This window comes from Littorina saxatilis, linkage group LG6 (assembly GCF_037325665.1).
Source record: "Littorina saxatilis isolate snail1 linkage group LG6, US_GU_Lsax_2.0, whole genome shotgun sequence".
Classification (NCBI taxonomy): Eukaryota; Metazoa; Mollusca; class Gastropoda; order Littorinimorpha; family Littorinidae; genus Littorina; species Littorina saxatilis.
The window spans coordinates 45,195,877-45,216,280 of record NC_090250.1 but is presented as its reverse complement, the minus strand read 5'-3'; the positions used below and the strand labels follow the sequence as shown (position 1 = coordinate 45,216,280).

At 42.8% G+C, this 20,404-nt stretch overlaps 1 protein-coding gene and 1 long non-coding RNA gene across 2 annotated transcripts in view; one reads left to right on the top strand and one right to left on the bottom strand.

Annotated features, from left to right (window-relative positions):
* Nucleotides 1-305: 305 nt before the first annotated feature.
* On the bottom strand, nt 306-9,755 carry LOC138969321 (uncharacterized). The gene is made up of 4 exons (XR_011456422.1): nt 9,635-9,755; nt 2,766-2,887; nt 1,075-1,236; nt 306-455 (listed from the first exon to the last, which is right to left on the bottom strand). It is a non-coding gene; the product is annotated as an uncharacterized lncRNA (long non-coding RNA).
* Nucleotides 9,090-20,404, top strand: part of LOC138969320 (phosphatidylinositol-3,5-bisphosphate 3-phosphatase MTMR2-like) — a 34,607-nt gene continuing 23,292 nt past the window's right edge. Inside the window, exons 1-3 of the mRNA XM_070342086.1 lie at nt 9,090-9,160; nt 19,350-19,571; nt 20,285-20,357. Coding sequence (XP_070198187.1) covers nt 9,110-9,160; nt 19,350-19,571; nt 20,285-20,357 — 346 coding nt within the window. The 5' untranslated portion in view covers nt 9,090-9,109. The remainder of the gene's footprint in view (nt 9,161-19,349; nt 19,572-20,284; nt 20,358-20,404) is intronic.

The window sequence follows — 20,404 nt, the reverse complement described above, 5'->3', positions numbered from 1 at the left end:
CACACACACCGCACACACACCGCACACACACACTGACACACACACACATACACACACTGCACACACACACACACACACACACACTGCACACACACACACATACACACACTGCACACATACACACACACCGCACACACACACACACACACACATACACACACTGCACACACACACACACACACACACACACACTGCACACACACACACACACACACACACACACACACACACACACACATACACACACACCGCACCGCACACACACACACACACACACACACACACACACACACACACGGCTAATCAGTAATCATCATTATTCTTTCTAGACTCATGGACCTCTTTTGTGACAATGACAACAACGATGATGGCAAAACCGAAGGTTATGGAAGCAGACAGCGCGATGAGAGCGATGTTAACAGGTCCTAGCTCAACTTTTCCCATCTCTGGTTCGTCTGAAACACAGTTAATGAATTGATCATCATCAAGTCACATCAAGTCATCATCATCATCATCACTCAGCAGCAGCAGCAGCAACAGCAGCATCATCAACATCGTCGTCATCATCAACATCGTCGTCGTCGTCGTTGTCGTCGTCATTATCATCATCATCAACATCATCATAGTCGTCGTCGTTGTCGTCGTTGTCGACTGCTCAGTTAGTTATCTTCACTCATAGCTTCAAACTCAGAAGAGTGGATGGAAGCTGTCTTAATGGCTGGAGACTTTCGGCCGAGGGAGGATATTGTGAGAGCGGTGCTTTTGAACGACCTACAGCCGTACCTCACACCTACGATATTTTACACACAGCAACGCAGTCAACAACCCTGTCCAACACCTGTTCACAGGTCTAGAGTTCAAGTTGAACCAACTTGAAGAGGAAGAGGAAGAAGAAGTTTGTTTTTCAGTGCAGCTACTCAAGTTCAACACCGCAGCACTTAGTGCTTGTGGAATGCACAGTAATACTGCAAGAGAACACGGAAAACATCTAAATGCATTAATCAAAAAATGTTCCATGCATACAGACCAGTACCAGTGACATCACTCAATGATTTTAAATAGCTGTTGACTCACGCTTGAGTTCTGACCAGATTTCCAGCTCGAAGCCCTGGCGAGTGTCTCCCTCTGTGACAGCCTGGAAGGTGACCAGTGAGTGTTGTGTGGACGTCTGGAACTGCTGACCCGCTGGGCGCCCCCCGCACCATGACTGCAGCACTGCACTGTACTTCAGCTTACCTGCACGTGCGTCACAGAATGTTGCGTTACATCATTTGTATCATCGTCACAGAATGACTGTTGCGTTACATCATTTGTGTCATCGTCACATAACTTTGCGTCACATCATCTGTGTCATCGTCACAGAACTTTGCGTTACATCATCTGTGTCATCCTCACAGAATGTTGCGTTACATCATCTGTGTCATGGTCTGATTCAGTCTAAATGGGCACATGTTTTTGGAAAGCGGTGAAGGGGGGGGGGGGACGTTGGTGATAATGGTGAGGGGATGGGGGGTGGGGGTGGTGAGAAACAACTCCGACAATGCAAACCAGGATGACTCTTCTTAATTACCCTCTCTTCTAACGGGAAATGTGTGACGTCAAAAGCGAAACAAAGTTCAAGAAAACACCATAGCACGAATAAATGGCGTCATTAAGTATGTCACTTGCATGGCCCCCGGGGAACTGACTAAGAATTTCGATAACCATTAGGTTGGTCTCGGTGACTTCGTCATATCAGCAGTAGAAAGTTAGGGGCCTACTCATAAGATCACCACCAGGCTGTGAATGTATCGGTACCGTATGTCATTAAACTTAAAGGTAAGTTCCTTCTCGTGCAAGCGATCATGCACACCACCACATATCTGTTCAGCCTTTCACACAGAATAAGATCATCCGCCTCCATGCACTTGGGCACCGACATACGTAACAGTCAACACCCTGGGTCAGTGTTTTCTGTGCAGAGTGGGAATTTTGTGAATTTCGGAACGAACGAAAATTGGTATTCTTGTCCCCAGTACAAGTGACAATTTGGGACATGATGATTGTGTTGATACACTAAGAATTCCGGAAAAAGGGAATACTCTTGCTTTTAGCGAGAGTCACGAGCGAGGGATGTGTCTGAAACACGCGGACAAGGAGCACGTGAGCTTTTGTAGATTTTTTGTCTCACTATAAAAGCAAAGATCTTCACACTTTCACCACATCCTGTACAAACCCGACAGAGTTATTTCCGAACATCGGTTTTTTTTAATTGACACTAGTTGCAATCTGTGAAATTATTTTTTTCTCCCACTTTGCACAGAATGCAGCTAAGCTATTGCTTTTTACCAAAATAAATAAATACATAAATAACACACACAAAAAGTATATATATATTTTTAACCAAAGTAAACAACATAAATAAATGTTTAAATGAGCCAGTATGTGTTCGAGTGAAAGGGTGCTCTTAGGTCCACGTGACACTCTGGACTGGCAGATCTGTGCCTGTGGCAGTCAATATGATAGGGCAAAAAAAAAAAAAAGAGGTCTGTTTACGGTAACATAGGCCAAAAAAATAGGGTCGGTAGGTCGGGATTTTTTTTGTTTTTTTCCAAAAAAACATATTTTTACGTTATTTTTTTATTTTATTTTTCCCAAATGCCAAAAAAAAGTCTAGGGTCGCGCGAAAAAAATAGGGTCGGTCGGGTTACCGTAAACAGACTATTTTTTTTTTTTTTTTGCCTAGCCAATGCGGGAAGGACGCACGTACTTTTAATAACTCTTACCGTCAAATATATCGAAGACGTCTCTGTAACAGAAGATGGAGGGGAACACATCGAAAGTCAGGATGCGGAAGTTGATGACTTCGTTATCCCCAGCTGTCAGCAGCCATTTGCACGACAGCGGCCTGCAACAGTTTAGTTTGTCGGGTGTCAAAATATGTACTGTCATGCACAGGCGCCTGCTACACAAAATGGTTGTAACTGTGTTTCATTTTCCATCTTATCCGAGTCTAACAGATAAAACTACGTGGAAGTTCCAGATGCAGAACTAATAACTTCAGTACCGATTAGCAGCAATTAGCGTTAATTTGCACGAAAGGAGCCTGCAACAGCTTTCAGATTGTTCGGTGGTTGTCAATAATGTTGTCAAGTCCAGGCGTCTTTGACACTAAATGATTGTAACTGTGTTAAAATTATTAGTTTCCGACAACTTTTTTGGATGTCAGTAAAATGTGTTGTTAATGTAACCAGGTTCGAGAAACGATTTGAAAACAAATTCGATTCGAGGAGAGAGTGCGCATGCGCAGCGAGCGGACGCGTTTCATCTGCAGTCCTAGTTTAGCCGTCGTATTTTTGGAAGTTATCGATAGTCAAACCTTGTGTCTCGCTGTGAAATTCTTTCAGAACATACCTAGGGACATTTAGCATGGAAATTATAGTTGTGTAGTAACTTTTTAGGTGTGTGTCGTGTGCCAACCTCAATATACCACCCTACCTCGACCGACCCCCCGCCATCTTGAACTTCTGCTTCCCGTACCTTGCTACCTCCATCCGCCTCGTCTCCGAGCACCATGCTCCGTGGTATACTCCTTGCCTTCCTTCTCTACGCTGCCTACCATCGCCTTGCACCTCCTCCTGCTGAACACCATGACCCCAGCCACCTTGACTCTGCTTTCTGCAAGTATCGCCGTATTTTTACCTCCACCCCCCACCCCACTCCATCAAACCCGTGCATGTTTGCATTCGCCTTGCTATTATCAGGCGACGTCCAAGTAAATCCCGGCCCCACCGTGTCAGTCTACCCATGTGGTATTTGTGACCACAATGTCTCCTGGTCCCAAAAAGGCATTGGTTGTGATGACTGCAACATCTGGTTTCATCATGACTGTGTCGACCTGAACAGTGCAGAATGGGATACCCTCGACAGACACAAGAGCGCCTGCTGGGTATGCCCTCGTTGCGACAGTATAACTGTGATAGCTTTACATTCAACAGCTTTGAGATTTCAATGACAAATTCCTTTAGCCCGCTGGCTGATGCCAGCATTGACTCCTTCATCTCAGACTCGCCCTTCTCCCCTACCAAGACCAGCAGCCCAAACCCCCGCCCCGACCGTAGCGCTAGGCCATCAAGGTCCCCGGGACGCTCCCCCAAACCGTCGAACCAGTCATCCTCCTCCCCCCATCTCCCCAAAAAGACAAACCCGCGGATCCTCACTGTAAACTGTCAAAGTATTATAGGTAAACAATCTGAGCTTAAGGCCTTATTGGACTATGTGAAACCTGACGTTGTATGTGCAACAGAGTCCTGGCTAAAGGGCGTTAAGCCAGGTAAATCTCCCTCGTCTGACTGCATCAAGTCATCTGAGATCTTCCCAGACGACTACACTACCTTTAGGAATGACCGGTCCTCCCTGGGCGGGGGCGTCTTCACGCTTGTCCGTAAAGACATTACAGCCGTCGAACAGGTTGACCTAGTCACAGACTGCGAACTTGAGTGGGTTAAACTCAAGTTACACAACACCAAAGACCTCTTCATAGGTACTTTCTACATGCCACACCGAAATGTAAATGACGTAAAGGAATTACAGAAATCCCTGAATCTCTTGTCGGACAACGGCAGGCGTTCACCACATGTGATAATCTCGGGTGACTTCAATTGTCCAGATATAGACTGGGACAATAACACCGTCCCCCCCGGTGCTACCGATAGGGCGGTCCAACAGTCCCTCGCAGATGTCACCTGTGCTGAGCTCCTGACCCAAACCCAGACAAAACCCACACGGGGCCCCAGCGTTTTGGACCTTGTATTCACATCAAACCCCTCCCTCCTAAAGACCACTAGCCTAATTCCAGGCCTCGCTGATCACGACATTGTAGTCTCTGACTTTGATGTAAAGCCCCACATCGCCCCCCCTACCAAGCGTAAGTTCTACAAGTTCAAGGACGCCAAGTGGGACCAACTGAAGGGTGACCTTGAGTCCGCAGCGACTACCATTGTCAACAAGTACAACAATGGCACCAACGCCGAAGATCTTTGGAACCTTTTCAAATCATCTCTCTTGGCCTCTGTCGACAGCTACATCCCTTCCACCATCGCTAAGAACCGTTCCTCACTCCCCTGGCTTAGTGCATCCCTTAAGCGGATGCTCCGCAGGAAACAACGACTCTTCAAGCGAGCCAAGCATAGCAAGATCTGGACGGAGTATAGAAACTTCCAAAAAATCTGTAAACGCGCTATGCGTCGCGCTGAGTGGAGCTACATAAACGATAAGATCCAAGCAGGCTTGTCCAGCAACAACACAAAACCTTTTTGGAACTTCATTAAGTCCCGCCGACAGGACAACACCGGCGTTTCCCCCTTAAAACACAAGGGCAAACTCATAAACGATAGCGTAGGGAAAGCTAAACTTCTCCTCGACCAGTTCAAATCAGTATTCACAAAGAGTGCTAACTTCACCCCCCCTCCCCCACCCCCCGCCGTCAGCCCCATAGAGCAGATTGAAGTGACCACAGCTGGAGTAGCTAAACTGCTACGTGACCTCAACCCCGCCAAAGCCCCAGGCCCCGACAGCATACCCAACCTGGTCCTAAAGACCTGCGCGGACCAGATTGCACCTGCTCTCCGTGCAATCTTCCAGAGATCCCTGGATAGCGGTTCTCTCCCTTCCGACTGGCTCCAGGCCAACATCTCCTGTGTATTCAAAAAGGGTGATCGCCACCTCCCCGCGAACTACCGTCCCATCTCCCTCACTTCCATCCCTTGCAAACTCCTAGAACATATTATATGCCGCCACATCTTCACACATCTCGACTCGCATAACATCCTCACGCATCTAAACCATGGTTTCCGTTCTGGATTCTCGTGCGAAACCCAACTTCTCACCATAACCCACGACCTCCTGACCTCCTTCGACCAAAGAAAACAAGTAGATGTCGCTGTGCTTGATTTTTCTAAAGCGTTCGACACTGTTCCCCACCCCCACCTTCTCCATAAACTCTCCTGTTATGGCATAAACGGCCCCCTACTCAACTGGCTCACGTCGTTCCTCACTAAGCGCTCCATGAAAGTTGTACTCGAGGGTACTTCATCCGAATCAACTACAGTAGACTCTGGCGTCCCACAGGGGACGGTGCTCGGCCCACTACTCTTCCTTGTCCATATTAACGACCTGCCAGCCTCCGTATCGTCCCACGTCAGCTTGTTCGCCGATGACTGCCTGCTCTATAGGGAAATAAACTCCTTCACGGACCACCAATCCCTGCAACAAGACCTCAGACGGGTGCATGAACACTCCGCGCACTTTCCCAATTTTGAAGCTTCCGCGCATGTGAAACTCCCGCGCGTGGTGTATATGTAAGATGCGCGCGTGTTTTAGCAAAATGTGATGTGAAACTAGCGCGCGTGTCTTTGCTCGGTCAAATGTGAGACATTGAGACATTAACAACTGACACTTGTATATCCATGAAAACTGACACTTGTATATCTATATATTGAACACGTCTTTATTACACAGACAAGTCGATAAAAACGAATGAAGACTTAAACCATGCGTATAAGAATATTTTGTTCACTTATTATATAACAGAAATTACAGAAATTTCGGGTGTCTGGTATCACAGTCACAGAGACTGCAGCAAAGGTACAAGAGGGGGGAAGTCACAGCATGGCCGGCAAATTTTTCCAGGCCATGGACTTGACGTATTCCTTCCTGTCGATTTCCCCCGTGTTGTATCGTTGCTGCAGTCAGTGAAAAGTGCTAACCGTAGGGACTGTGAGTACGCGCGCAAGTTGTATGAGCCGAACCAGTAATTCGTGCGCGGAAGTTACAACCCGATATTGCGCGGAGCATACATGTATTTTACAAGCGCGGAATTTACATATGCGCGGAAATTACCGGCTGCGCCTCAGACACCTCGAAGAATGGGCGGTTACCTGGGGCATGCGCTTCAACGCCTCTAAATGCTATATCCTCAGTATAAACAAATCCTCTGACTTTTACTACCAACTGGACAACAGCATCCTCCAAAACGTTAGATCCACACCCTACCTTGGCATTCTCCTCTCAGACGACATGAAATGGAGCCCCCACATTTCTTCTATCACTAAAAAAGCTAACTGCACCCTTGGCTTCCTTCGCCGCAACCTCCAACGCTGCCCGCCTCGTTGCCGTCAGCAGGCCTACCTCTCCCTTGTGCGTCCCCTCCTGGAGTATGGGGCGGTTGTCTGGGACCCCTACCTGAAGAAAGACATTGACTGCATCGAACGCGTACAACGCAAAGCATCAAGGTTCATCACAGGCGACTTCAGGTCGTCGACCCCCGGCAGCGTCACCAGACTCCTAGAGAAAACTGGACTCCAACCTCTGCACCAGCGACGTCAACAACTCCGTCTGACGTTCTTCTATAGGGTGGTTGAGGGGCTGGTACCGGCACTACCACCACACCAGTTCTTAACTGAGCAGAAGCAAGGCCGTAAAATCAGGCCAGTGAGACACCCTGACCATCACACATCCAACATCGTCTCACAGTATTCAAGAAACAACTCTAGACCCTATTCAGTGCCCCAAGGCCGCACTGATCAGTTTAGGAACTCCTTTTTTGTGAAGACGGCACAAGACTGGAATCTACTTGAGGACAATACTGTAACCTCCAAAAGCATTGGCATCTTTAAAGCCAAGCTAGCAGCCGTACACCACCATTAGGCTGCCGCACTCTCCCCCGCTGCATTTACGCCAGTCTTCTGGTATTCAGCAGCGTAATCGATCAAGATCAAGATCAAGATCAAGATTACTGATCAGCCATGTGTGACTCCAGGTTCCAAAAAGATGGAAACTTCAATCGATGATAAAAGTTGATGTTGTGATGGGAATGTGTTAGGCGGCCGGACTCGCTGGACTATCACTCACGGATACAAAGATAGACACGTCTTTCTCTCTCCAATCCCGGCGTCAACAACAAAGTGACAACAGCAGAAGATATAACTGGCATGGTATTCTTTATGCCTGTGTCTATCTTCCCTCCTCCTCTCTGTCTACCTGGCCGAAGCCGGGTGGCCACAAGCCACAACAGTCATACAAAGTTGACTATATCTCCTGAGTTAGTGGAGCACACTACAAAATACAGTCCACACTCTTCCGAAATTATCAAAGTTTCTTTCACACCCCTAGCATGTCGTACACACATAATCCAACTTTAGCTAGGGTGACACTGAAATCATTTCAAACAACCAATCAACATCTTAGTAATCACCCGTAACCACGACACTCTAAGCAGGTTTCGTGTTTCATTGGTTAAACTAAAGACAAGAAGAAGGACTAGGGGGGGGGGGGGGGGGAGAGAGAGAGAGAGACTAGCACATTCGAGCCCAGCTGGCAGTGTCTATCATCTACCCGTATCAAAAGATATGACACCTACTTGAAAACCCCTACTCCATGCCGCTAGCCGAGGAATACCGTCAGAGACAGACAGGCCGCCATATTATAGAACAACACATGCAGGCTCCCGGCCAACCCAAGGTGTCGGCTTACCTCATAGAGATAAGGGGGCTTGCTTTTAACTGGAAAGACCGATAACCGCTTCCAACTGTTGTAAGATGGACACGCTCCACAGGTGCATCCCGTTACTTACAGTTTACAGAACAATAAATGGACACAAATCACAAATCGATCGGCACGATGAACTACAAACACTAGACTGGACAAAAACAACCGAGTTAGAACTGTTTTACTTATACTCTTATTCTCGATCTCCACTGAAAGCTGATTTTAAGGATTGAGTTAGAGAGTATATATACAAGGAAAAAATCCACCTCCAACAAATGTAGATAGATAGATAAAGAGATAAATGCATGAGTAAGTGTTTATAAAATAAATTAATAATACACACATAAATACATTGACAAACAAATACATGATGGATAAATAAATAAACGAACAAGCAGATAAACAAACAATAAACAAGCAAATAAGCCAATAAATAAATAACTGTGTCCAGTGGCTATGCTGCGGTACATGCCCATCGTCTCGATGTAATTATATATGATATAATTATACATACTTCCCTGTATTACTATTAGTCAGTAACTAGAAGTCGCCGGACACATCATTGTACACACGAACGTTCAAGATGCAACACCGGTTGGCTTTAGAAGCTGTTCTCCGTTTTTCACAAATTTCGGTATGCCTTTATTTTTGTTCTTTTATTAATCTGGATCCTCTTTTTCTGAGTCTTTTTTTTTAATGAATCGGACGAACAATCTTTTCTTTTTGCTCTCTTCAAAGCTGTATCCGCTCTGGCATTCTTTCTTTCTTGTTTTAGTGAATGAAACATTCTCAAAGGCTTTGCATTGGCGGTTGTTGTTGTTGTTGTTGTTGTTGTTGTTGTTGTTGTTTGCGTTGGTGGTCGTGGTGTAGATGTCTGTCAGTGCGGGTGGTGCTGGTGGTGGTATGTTTGTGATGGTGGTGATGGTGGTGGTTAAATTGTTGCTGCTGCTGCTGCTGCTGCTGCTACTGCTGCTTGTGCAGCACCTGCTCCTACTGTTGTTGCTGCCTTCTGTTGCTGTTTTAAATTCTTAAGTTAAACCGATGCAACATATAGCCGCTCATAATTCACAATGAAAACACTGGAATACAATACAGTGAGTATACTTACCGTGGATAGTCTGCCGGAAAATCCGGAGAGCTGAAGAGAATCTTTGTGGAGTTTATACTAATGTCTAGCTGGGACGACGGGCAGTCGGTAGCATACAAATCACCTATTTACAAGAACAAGTATTATCATATTTAAGACCAAATGCCATTTAACAACAACAACACTGAACAACAATGAAAACAACAAACACAAAAACAACAACAACAAGAAATTCCTCCGAGGTAGGAAAAACACCCCCGTTGGTCAAAGGGAAATAACCATTCTCACTGCCACCAACTGAGAAGGTTATTTCCCTTTGACCATGAAGATGTCCCTCTATAAGTCCTTGTAGAATCTTAATCCACCAATAACTCCCTTACCGTGTGTTTGACTGGTCCCAATTTTTGTAAGGACCGTCTCAGGAATGTATAGAACCTGTTCACCAAGTTTGGTGACGATCGGTCCGTTCATTCTTGAGATCTATATGCGAACACAAACACACAAACACACAAACACACAAACACATCGACCGAAACCTATACACACCCCTATACCGGGGGTGTAACAACAACAACAACAACAACAACCACAACTATACTACGATGAAGGACGACAACCATAACCACAACTTGACATGCTTCATAACCATGGAGACGTACATGCAAATATTTAGGGCATTGTGTCTCATCAGTTTCAGGGATTAACTATATTAATGTATATGGCATGCCGCTTGGAGTTTCAGTACGGTTTCAGATAAATATTCACATCCGAATTAACTACCGGTAGTTGCTGTAACTTGAAAAATAGTAGTACTTGTGCTCTCTCTCTCTCTCTCTCTCTCTCTCTCTCTCTCTCTCTCTCTCTCTCTCTCTCTCTCTCTCTCTCTCTCTCTCTCTCTCTCTCTCTCTCTCTCCCCCCCCCTCTCTCTCTCTCTCTCTCTCTCTCTCTCTCTCTCTCTCTCTCTCTCTCTCTCTCTCTCTCTCTCTCTCTCTCTCTCAATATAAATGCATCTAACACAACGTCTTTGTTCAGTCATATTTTCTGTCACGATTGAAAACGCGACTGAATGAGCTTGTCAAAGAAAGGAGTAAATGATAGAACAAGCAAATGCATTCATAACATAGTCGTGTCTGCCTTATCAACAATGTGACTTTTGGTCATTGAGATTCATCACTATTCACTATTCATTATACACTGTGGTTACCTTTTAAGGGCAGGAGCTACCATAAAATACGCCGTTTTTCAATTCAAGTCATTTGACCACAACGTAGGGGAAGGGCTCCTAATATGGACCGGCTCCTAATATGGACCACCTCCTGTTCTGACAAACTAACGGCGCTAAAGCGCTCAAAAATTTTTCGTTCGTTGTATTCACCCTCTCTGGATAACTTGCACATGTCAAAACAGTTGTAGAAACACAAACCTCAAACCCGTTAGGCTTTTTCTCTTTTTACATTTAGTCAAGTTTTGACTAAATGTTTTAACATAGAGGGGGAATCGAGACGAGGGTCGTGGTGTATGTGTGTGTGAGTGTGTGTGTGTGTGTGTGTGTGTGTGTGTGTGTGTCTCTGTGTGTGTGTGTGTGTGTGTGTGTGTGTGTGTGTCTGTGCGTGTGTGTGTGTAGAGCGATTCAGACCAAACTACTGGACCGATCTTTATGAAATTTTACATGAGAGTTCCTGGGAATGATATCCCCGGATGTTTTTTTCTTTTTTTCGATAAATACCTTTGATGACGTCATATCCGGCTATTTATATGTTTTTGGAATCAGAAAATGATGAAGAATAAGATGAACGTAAAGTTGGATCGTTTTATAAAAACAATTTTTTTTTACAATTTTAAGATTTTTAATGACCAAAGTCATTGATTAATTTTTAAGCCAGCAAGCTGAAATGCAATACCGAAGTCCGGCCTTCGTCGAAGATTGCTTGGCCAAAATTTCAATCAATTTGATTGAAAAATGAGGGTGTGACAGTGCCGCCTCAACTTTTACAAAAAGCCGGATATGACGTCCTCAAAGACATTTATCGAAAAAATTAAAAAAAACTGTCCGGGGATATCATTCCCAGGAACTCTCAGGTAAAATTTCATAAAGATCGGTCCAGTAGTTTAGTCTGAATCGCTCTACACACACACACACGCACAGACAGACAGACAGACAGACACACACACACACACACACACACACACACACACACACATACACCACGACCCTTGTCTCGATTCCGCCTCTATGTTAAAACATTTAGTCAAAACTTGACTAAATGTAAAAAAGAAGAGAAAACCTTTAGATTGACATAGTAAAAATTATTAAATGAAAAATAAGAAAAGCGAGGAATCAAACATGTTAGTTCACGGATGACAAGATAATCTCAAAACTATTCGTCAGAATGATTTAAACTTTTGCAGAAATGCTTTAGATGTTCTGATAGTTGTTTTGTTCGAACGGATAAGCTTTAGGAAAAACAATTAAAGTGATAACTCGCAATTTACCTCAATGCAATGCATTTTGTGTACATATGTATAATGTGTTTTTACTTTAGTTATCTGTTAAAATGTAAAATTTTAGTTCTTCTATTTTCTATTTTTTATCTTGTATTTCTATTTCATTTTTGTAGTTAGTCCCTCTTTAGGGCGAGGGCTGGATGTAAAAAAGCAGACCACTGCTTAATCTACTACCCTCGTTAAATAAAGAATTGTCATTGTCATCGTCTCTCTCTCTCTCTCTCTCTCTCTCTCTCTCTCTCTCTCTCTCTCTCTCTCTCTCTCTCTCTCTCTCTCTCTCTCTCTCTCAGCTTCTCTACTCACCGATTATGTGTCCAAGAACAAAGGCTAGCCAAATAAGACAGTTCATTTTCACTTCAACAAAACTCATTATAACTGTCTCCCACTACTTCGGCCATTTGTAATCCTGATCAAACCTCGCTCACTTTACTGTACACTAATCTGTACCGGCACTATAGTGCACGCCTGTACGATCTTGGAACGATTACGAGAACAGAAACCATGCAACATGCAGCCTTTTTTCAGTACAATAGGCGGTGTAAGAAAGATAAAGAGAAAACGCCTCGAGATGACGGAGCTGTCGTAATTGCATGCATTTTGCAGGTGTGAAAGATAAAGCTTTGAGATTGTTCTTTGATCTCCTGATTGATCTGTTTGTGTGTGAGTATTAGAACATGCAACGGGATTTAATTATTCAGGCAGGTGATTACCGATCCGGCGCATGCGAGACTACATGTAAGTCTAAACACAAGCTCAGAGAAAATTAATTAAACAGCAAAAAGAGTCACCGAACAAGACGTTGCAATAATAATAATAAAGTGGAATCCTTTTTTTTTTAAACCCACCAATTTAAAACTTCCACCACTGACTTTCTTTTTAAATTTTTTTTTAATTTGTGTTTTGTTTAATGCTTTTCTCTTAATAGCCTGTGTAAACTGATCTCTGTTTCAAGACTTCCTCCCGTGTTGTTTTTCTCTTCAGATATTTGGGGGTCTGAAACTGAAAGGCGGTGGGGGAGGCGCGGTGGGTGGGTATGTGGTCTATATCTATTGCACAGCTGTACGCCGGCGTAGCTTTTGAAAGCACTGTACTGTATCCCTGTATTCAGTCATAGATGTGTATTGTACATATCTCTGATTCAGTTCAACAGGACCCCCCGCGGGTTAGGGGGAGTCCCATATTGATTGGGACGAGAAAGAATTGACCCGATACTCCCCAGCAGGTCGTAAGAATCGACTAACGGATTCTGTTTCTCCTTTTACCCTTGTTAAGTGTTTCTTGTATAGAATATAGTCAATTTTTGTAAAGATTTTAGTCAAGCAGTATGTAAGAAATGTTAAGTCCTTTGTACTGGAAACTTGCATTCTCCCAGTAAGGTAATATACTGTACTACGTTGCAAGCCCCTGGAGCAAACTTTTGATTAGTGCTTTTGGGAACAAGAAACAATTGACAAGTGGCTCTATCCCATCTTCCCCCTTTCCCCGTCGCGATATAACCTTCGTGGTTGAAAACGACGTTAAACACTAAATAAAGAAGTTCAACAGGATCTCTTTTTTTTGGTAATCCGGTTATGGGGCAAGTCAGACACCAGACTCCCGTGAAGTCATGACTGACTGACTGACTTACTGACTGACAGACACTGGTTGACTGACTGACTGACCAACCGGCTTAACTAACTGACTGACCGACCAGCTTATGAATTGATTTATGCAGACAATAATATACGCCATATCAGAAAATCCGTATCTGTCAAACTCTTCCTTAAATGACTGCTGTACAGCATTTTCTGCAAACCGGTGAACAACCTGCGCTGATTCGCTCTCCATGTTTACATTTAGTCAAGTTTTGACTAAATATTTTAACATCGAGGGGGAATCGAAACGAGGGTCGTGGTGTATGTGCGTGCGTGCGTGCGTGTGTGTGTGTGTGTGTGTGTGTGTGTGTGTGTGTGTGTGTGTGTGTGTGTAGAGCGATTCAGACTAAACTACTGGACCGATCTTTATGAAATTTGACATGAGAGTTCCTGGGTATGAAATCCCCGAACGTTTTTTTTCATTTTTTTGATAAATGTCTTTGATGACGTCATATCCGGCTTTTCGTGAAAGTTGAGGCGGCACTGTCACGCCCTCATTTTTCAACCAAATTGGTTCAAATTTTGGTCAAGTAATCTTCGACGAAGCCCGGGGTTCGGTATTGCATTTCAGCTTGGTGGCTTAAAAATTAATTAATGACTTTGGTCATTAAAAATCGGAAAATTGTAAAAAAAAATAAAAATTTATAAAACGATCCAAATTTACGTTTATCTTATTCTCCATCATTTGCTGATTCCAAAAACATATAAATATGTTATATTCGGATTAAAAACAAGCTCTGAAAATTAAATATATAAAAATTATTTTCAAAATTAAATTGTCCAAATCAATTTAAAAACACTTTCATCTTATTCCTTGTCGGTTCCTGATTCAAAAAACATATAGATATGATATGTTTGGATTAAAAACACGCTCAGAAAGTTAAAACAAAGAGAGGTACAGAAAAGCGTGCTATCCTTCTTAGCGCAACTACTACCCCGCTCTTCTTGTCAATTTCACTGCCTTTGCCATGAGCGGTGGACTGACGATGCTACGAGTATACGGTCTTGCTGAAAAATGGCAGCTACTTGACTAAATATTTTATTTTCGCCTTACGCGACTTGTTTTTTTTTACTGATATATATTAGGAAACTGGCACCTTGGGGGGAACATGTTATGGCACCCTGAACAGTTCATGACTGCATGTGTAAGCTAGCGGCATAAACATAGGACTTCGTTGGTAAATATATCACCTGAATACAATACATATTTGACCGGTGTGACGTTTTCATCTTTCGCCGTGTTGGTATTTCGCTTCTCGGCCTAGTTGATCTAGTATAAACTCTAAACTGAACAAAAAAACACCCTTCGATAGTACTGATGAGCGACCTTGTGTACCTTACATTCATGGGGCCAAATTTGTGCAACCAATTTGTTTTATTTAACTTAGAAATTTGATTCATCCTAAAATGTTTTCCTTCTTACTCAAGGGACGTAACCACTCAGTACACGTTTTCAAAGAATTCGATTTTGGGGGTGAAATCTATTAAATTTTACCACCAATGTTCTTCACATGTAATAAACTGACATGCTCTTTGTCCATAAATAATTTCACTTCTTAATTTTACCAGGAAACAACATTTCAGTCTTGAGTATATGTCGAGGGGGAAATATGTACACAGGCGAAAAATGAAATCGTGACACCGGGATTAAGATAATCCGTTTAAGGCATTGGAATACATACGTACACAGTTAATCTGTCCAGCTGATTCGTAGTGTGATAAAAAGTAAGGCGAGCAGTCTTTCCTGGCTTGGCATGTCAAATTGGACAGGGACTGATGTATGCAAACATTACGTCGGAATACTAAGCAGGTAATCATTCAAACTGGTCGGGTCTATCCCATTAGTGTGAGCAGGACTGACTTTCAACAACCAGATTTGCAGAATATACCATTTTATATATCAGATTGAACTAGTGTATGCAAGATAGTCCTTTTTAACAAAATGTTAATTATTTATTTATCTATTGCTTTATCTATTTATATATCTATTTATCTATTTAAGAATGTGCTTTCAGGGTGATCTCATTGTGACAGGGTGAACTGTCATCAGTGTAAGTTTTGTGTTGAAGAGAAGAGGAACAGATCTAGAGCTTGAAATCTTAATTTGGATTTCATTTGGGTAAATTAGAGTAAAGCACTCTGTTGTTTTTGTGCGCAGTCTAGTGTTTGTAGTTCATGTTGCCGATCGATTTGTGTTTTATGTCAATTCATTATTCACTGTTCGTGCTGGAATGCACATGTGCCCATCTCAAAACAGCTGCAAGCAAGTATCTGTCTGTCCAGTTAAAAGCACGCCCCTTTTATGTCTTTGAAGTAGACCGTCCCCTAGCCTGCAGATGGTGTTATGTAATGTAGCGCCTGGCTGACTGGGTGTCATTTCTTTTGATACGGGTGATCTGCTGAGAAAAGTTGCCAGCTGGGCTGAAAGGTTTTAGTCACTTCTCCCCCTCCTCTTGTCCTTAACCAATGAAACGTGGAATCTGTTTGAAATGTCGTGGTTACTAAGATTTTGATTGGTTGTTTGAATGCGCCGTTCGGGTACCCTAGTCGGATGAGTGCATGGAGTGAGTTCGGCCCTTACACATCTTGAGATCATAACATCAAATCGTCACCTTTTTGGAAACTGGTCACAAATGGCTGATTAGTAATCAATTTTGTTTCTTTTCGTGTTTTGAACCTTAGTAGGGGAAAGGCTCCTAATATGGACCGGCTCCTAATATGGACCACCTCCTGTTCTGACAAACTAACGGCGCTAGAGTGCTCAAAACAATTGCATTCGCTTTATTCACCCTCTCTGGATGAGTTGCACATGTCAAAACAGTTGCAGAAACACAAACCTCAAAACCGTTAGGCTTTTTCGCTTTTTTTTTCACTTTTGGCAGCGTTCACTCTAAATGTGCCGCCAAAACTGAACGGACTCGTTTCTGTCCACAGCCAAAGCCTTCATAACACAAAAATGGCTATATATGACAGCTAAGGCAGTATTTGTTACATTTTAACAGTGTGTACCCCGAGTTTCTACTGCAAACAAAAAATAATAGCAAAACCTCAAAGTATGTGTGAGTCCCCTATAATATGGACCACCTTCAACAAATCGAAGAAAATGAAAACTAAAGGCAATTTTAATTAATTCATTAAGAAGCTTGCTGAAAATAACCTATAACTAGCCCTCGAGATTTCAAAAAAATATAACAAATAGTCTTTTTTGGGGGAAGTTGATAATTTCACTTATTTTCACTCTGTTTTTGATAAGCTTCTTCAGTTTCCTGGTGTGCTTCAAATAATGCTCTCATCAACCCGAAACAGCTAAATCTAAAGCATATTTGAATTAGTCTGACTTGCACACTAAGTTGTATCATGTTATTTTGAAGTATAGGGGACTTTTTACAGTGATTCGTGAAGGCCGCTTCACTGGTCCATATTGGGCGCCCAGGCTCCTAATATGGACCATTTGTGATTTTTTCTGTATTTAATTTTTGCTGAAGGTCTATCAAAGCTATTTCACTCTAATTAGGCCTAACTGTTAAACTAAGAGAGAAGGACTACCAACCACAAAATGAAACTTCTTCGCAAGAAAACAAGCTAGTTATCAGCAATAAACAAAAAGTGGTCCATATTAGGGGCCCTTCCCCTACATCAGTGAAATCTGATTCGGACTGATTTTATTCAACTACTTCTTCACTGTAGTTCTTACTCCGCTGTTTTCAAGTGTGACTGACATGCGGAATAAAAAAAAATCGCACTTTACGACTCCGTAAAATTTAGAATTTCCTGAAAATCGTTTCAGTTCAACTTTAATTAGTTTTCTTGACAATTTCGTTAATTCAAATTCAGTCAGAGCTGCTTTTATTCAGAGTCATTTTGTGAGGTCCATTTCAATCCAATCTCAATACCTGAAGGGTATTATATATGTCTTTTATCTCCGTCTTCTTAACTTTGTATGTTTGCTTGTTTGATTTGTTTGTTGTTGTTTTTGTTTCTTGTTTTGATTTTTAATTTTTTTGCTTGGCTTGACCCGCTTGGAAGTCTGTTTTTGTTTTGCTTTCGATTTGATAATTGTCCTGCTCCACTGCTTGTCCCGGCCTAGCCGGTATTGCCTATCTTTTTCTATTTTTTCTTATCTATTTAATCATAAATTCACTGATTTGTTTCACGTTTCTTAGCCGTGTGCCGCTTTGTAGAGGCAGGGACCTATATTTAGATGGGTCTATGGTAGAGGTAGTCAGTGTATTTTTTATCATGATTTCAGTCCGCCGTCACGGGGCTCCACTTTCCAGTGATTCGGTTCCAATTAAAAATCATTTTTAAAGGCATGCCTTTTTCAGTCAGTCCCTAGCCCTTTCAATCTTTCTGAAATCCATTCAGTGCAAAGCCAGTGTCGACCTTTAGAAAAGGTGTGTATGATATGATATGATATGATATGATAATTTATATGATATGATATATGATATGATATGTTGACAGACTGGTACTTAGGCTGTTGAGCCTTTGTCTGATCTTTTGATCACTGAGTGGCTTTGAGCTAGGTAACCTACACGATCTTTTGACAGTGGCCTATTCTATCAACTCAGTTTTCTTGGCTGGTGGGAATTTGTAGTGAGAGGCATACTGACACTGATTTGGGCTATACATATAGTCTTTCAGTGCATTGTCCAAGCGATTTTTGAACTGAACTGTTCAGTCATTGTCGGCGCTTCTACCACATTCTTGTCCAAGGACTGTTCCATATGTGTCTATGATTCTGTTCGTACGGAAAGATTGTCGGAGAGCTGTTCTGCATTGTTTCTTCCTGAGCTTGAACTGATGTCCACGGGTATTATACAGGCTATTCAGCTCCAGTGGGTTCTTGCAATCGTAGTATCCATGCGGCACGAATTTGTATGCTTCAATCATGTCTCCCCGGATACTGACGCCTATAGCACATGCTTGGAACTTTCAAGACTCTCAAACGCTCTTCGTAACTCAAGGTCTTCAACCTTGGGATACACTTCGTGGCTCTTCTTAACAGAGTGTGACATGAAGTTCTTGTACATCATTGTAAAGAGTGTGAATGACGTTTTAGTTTAGATGTCAAGCGCTTAGAGCAAGCCTTTTTAACGAAAGTTTTTGATTTAGCGCTATATAAATGTTCTTCTTCTTATTATTATTATTATTAACACACTTTCAATCAGATTTTTATCTTTCTCGAGTCGGGGACTCCACACCACATTTGCAAATTCCAGATGAGGCCGTACAAGTGCAACAAAGAGAAGTCTTAGGCTATGCCGTGTGCGTGTTTTTGACGGTGTGCCAGTACTGATGTGCATGTTGTGTGTGTGTGTGTGTGTGTGTGTGCCGTGTGGCAGGGTATGTGTCCGGCCGCAGAGGGTGGTGTGTGGATATGTGGATGTGTGTGTGTTTGCGTGTGTGTGACAGAGAGAGAGAGAGAGAGAGAGAGGGAGAGAGAGACGTTTTAGGGGACACCATTCCATTAGCTACACGAGTAGCCTCCCTTCCCTCAGGACCCAATATGGCTGACATTCGCAGACGGAAGGATTGATTTAGTTTTCACTTCCAGTTTTTTGAGTATATCAAGGTTTCTGTTGCATCTTGGTCAGATGGATCGCAAGCAGAATCCAGGGACACAAGAAAGCGGAACATCCTCGCCTGGTTTGAAGGCAGCAAGCCGTGATTCATTGGCCGCTCCGGAGAGGCAAGCACCCGGCAGTTCGATGGAATCGCCGAGCCTCAGCTCCAAAGGCAGCGATGGTTCCGCATCAAAGTCGCTTTGCTCCTCTGCCTCATCGTCATCGGAGAACGTTGAGAACTTCGAGTCCAAGGCATGTTGTGTGCTTATTCTCTCGCGTGTTATTGGTAGTGTGCATTTTTGTGTAGACTGACAGTCACTGTTTTTTGGTGGTGTATCCCTTCACACCCGCCCACTATGCTCCAGTGCAAGCTGTTTATTCATCAACTCCAAATGTGTTTGAACTTTGATACACAAGTGTTTACAAAAGGCGACGTTTGAACTTGTTTGTGTCATTGTCGTAGTTTTAGTATGGTGGATAATGAATGAATGTGTAGAGTGGTGCAGCAAGTTAATGAATGTATTAAAACTAAAATTAAAAACAAAGTAATTCTGAAATTGAAAATGTTCTGACGAATTGAAGGAGGAAGAAGTTTATCAAAGGCTTTCCTTGTATTTCTCAGTAATTGAAACTTATCATTATGATACTGTCAATGCTGTCGGCTGAAGTATACCACCACATCCAGCGACGGATTTCAATTAACTTTCAAGTAGAGGAAGGAATTAGCAAGGAAGGAAAACTTCATTTGTGAAATCAGTGATCATGGAGAGTAATGGACTTCGGGTTTGAGGTTGTGTCACATTAAAAAGCTTACTAGTACATTTAATGCATCAGAATTTAAAAAAAAAACGTTTAGCTTAGTGTGTTAATAATACTGTCAGTGATTTTAATGTGTGTGTGTTTTCTATCGAGTGTTCCTCTCCCTCTCAGTTGTGATTACAAACATTTTTTGTTTGTTTTTGTAGGTAGCGCAGGAGAGCAGCAAGCCAAGTCCAGATCAACCTCCTCTGCTGGAGGGAGAGACAGTAAAAGGACAAGGTCAGATATATTTCCAGGACTTAGGCCAAGAAAACAAATCAATGTTT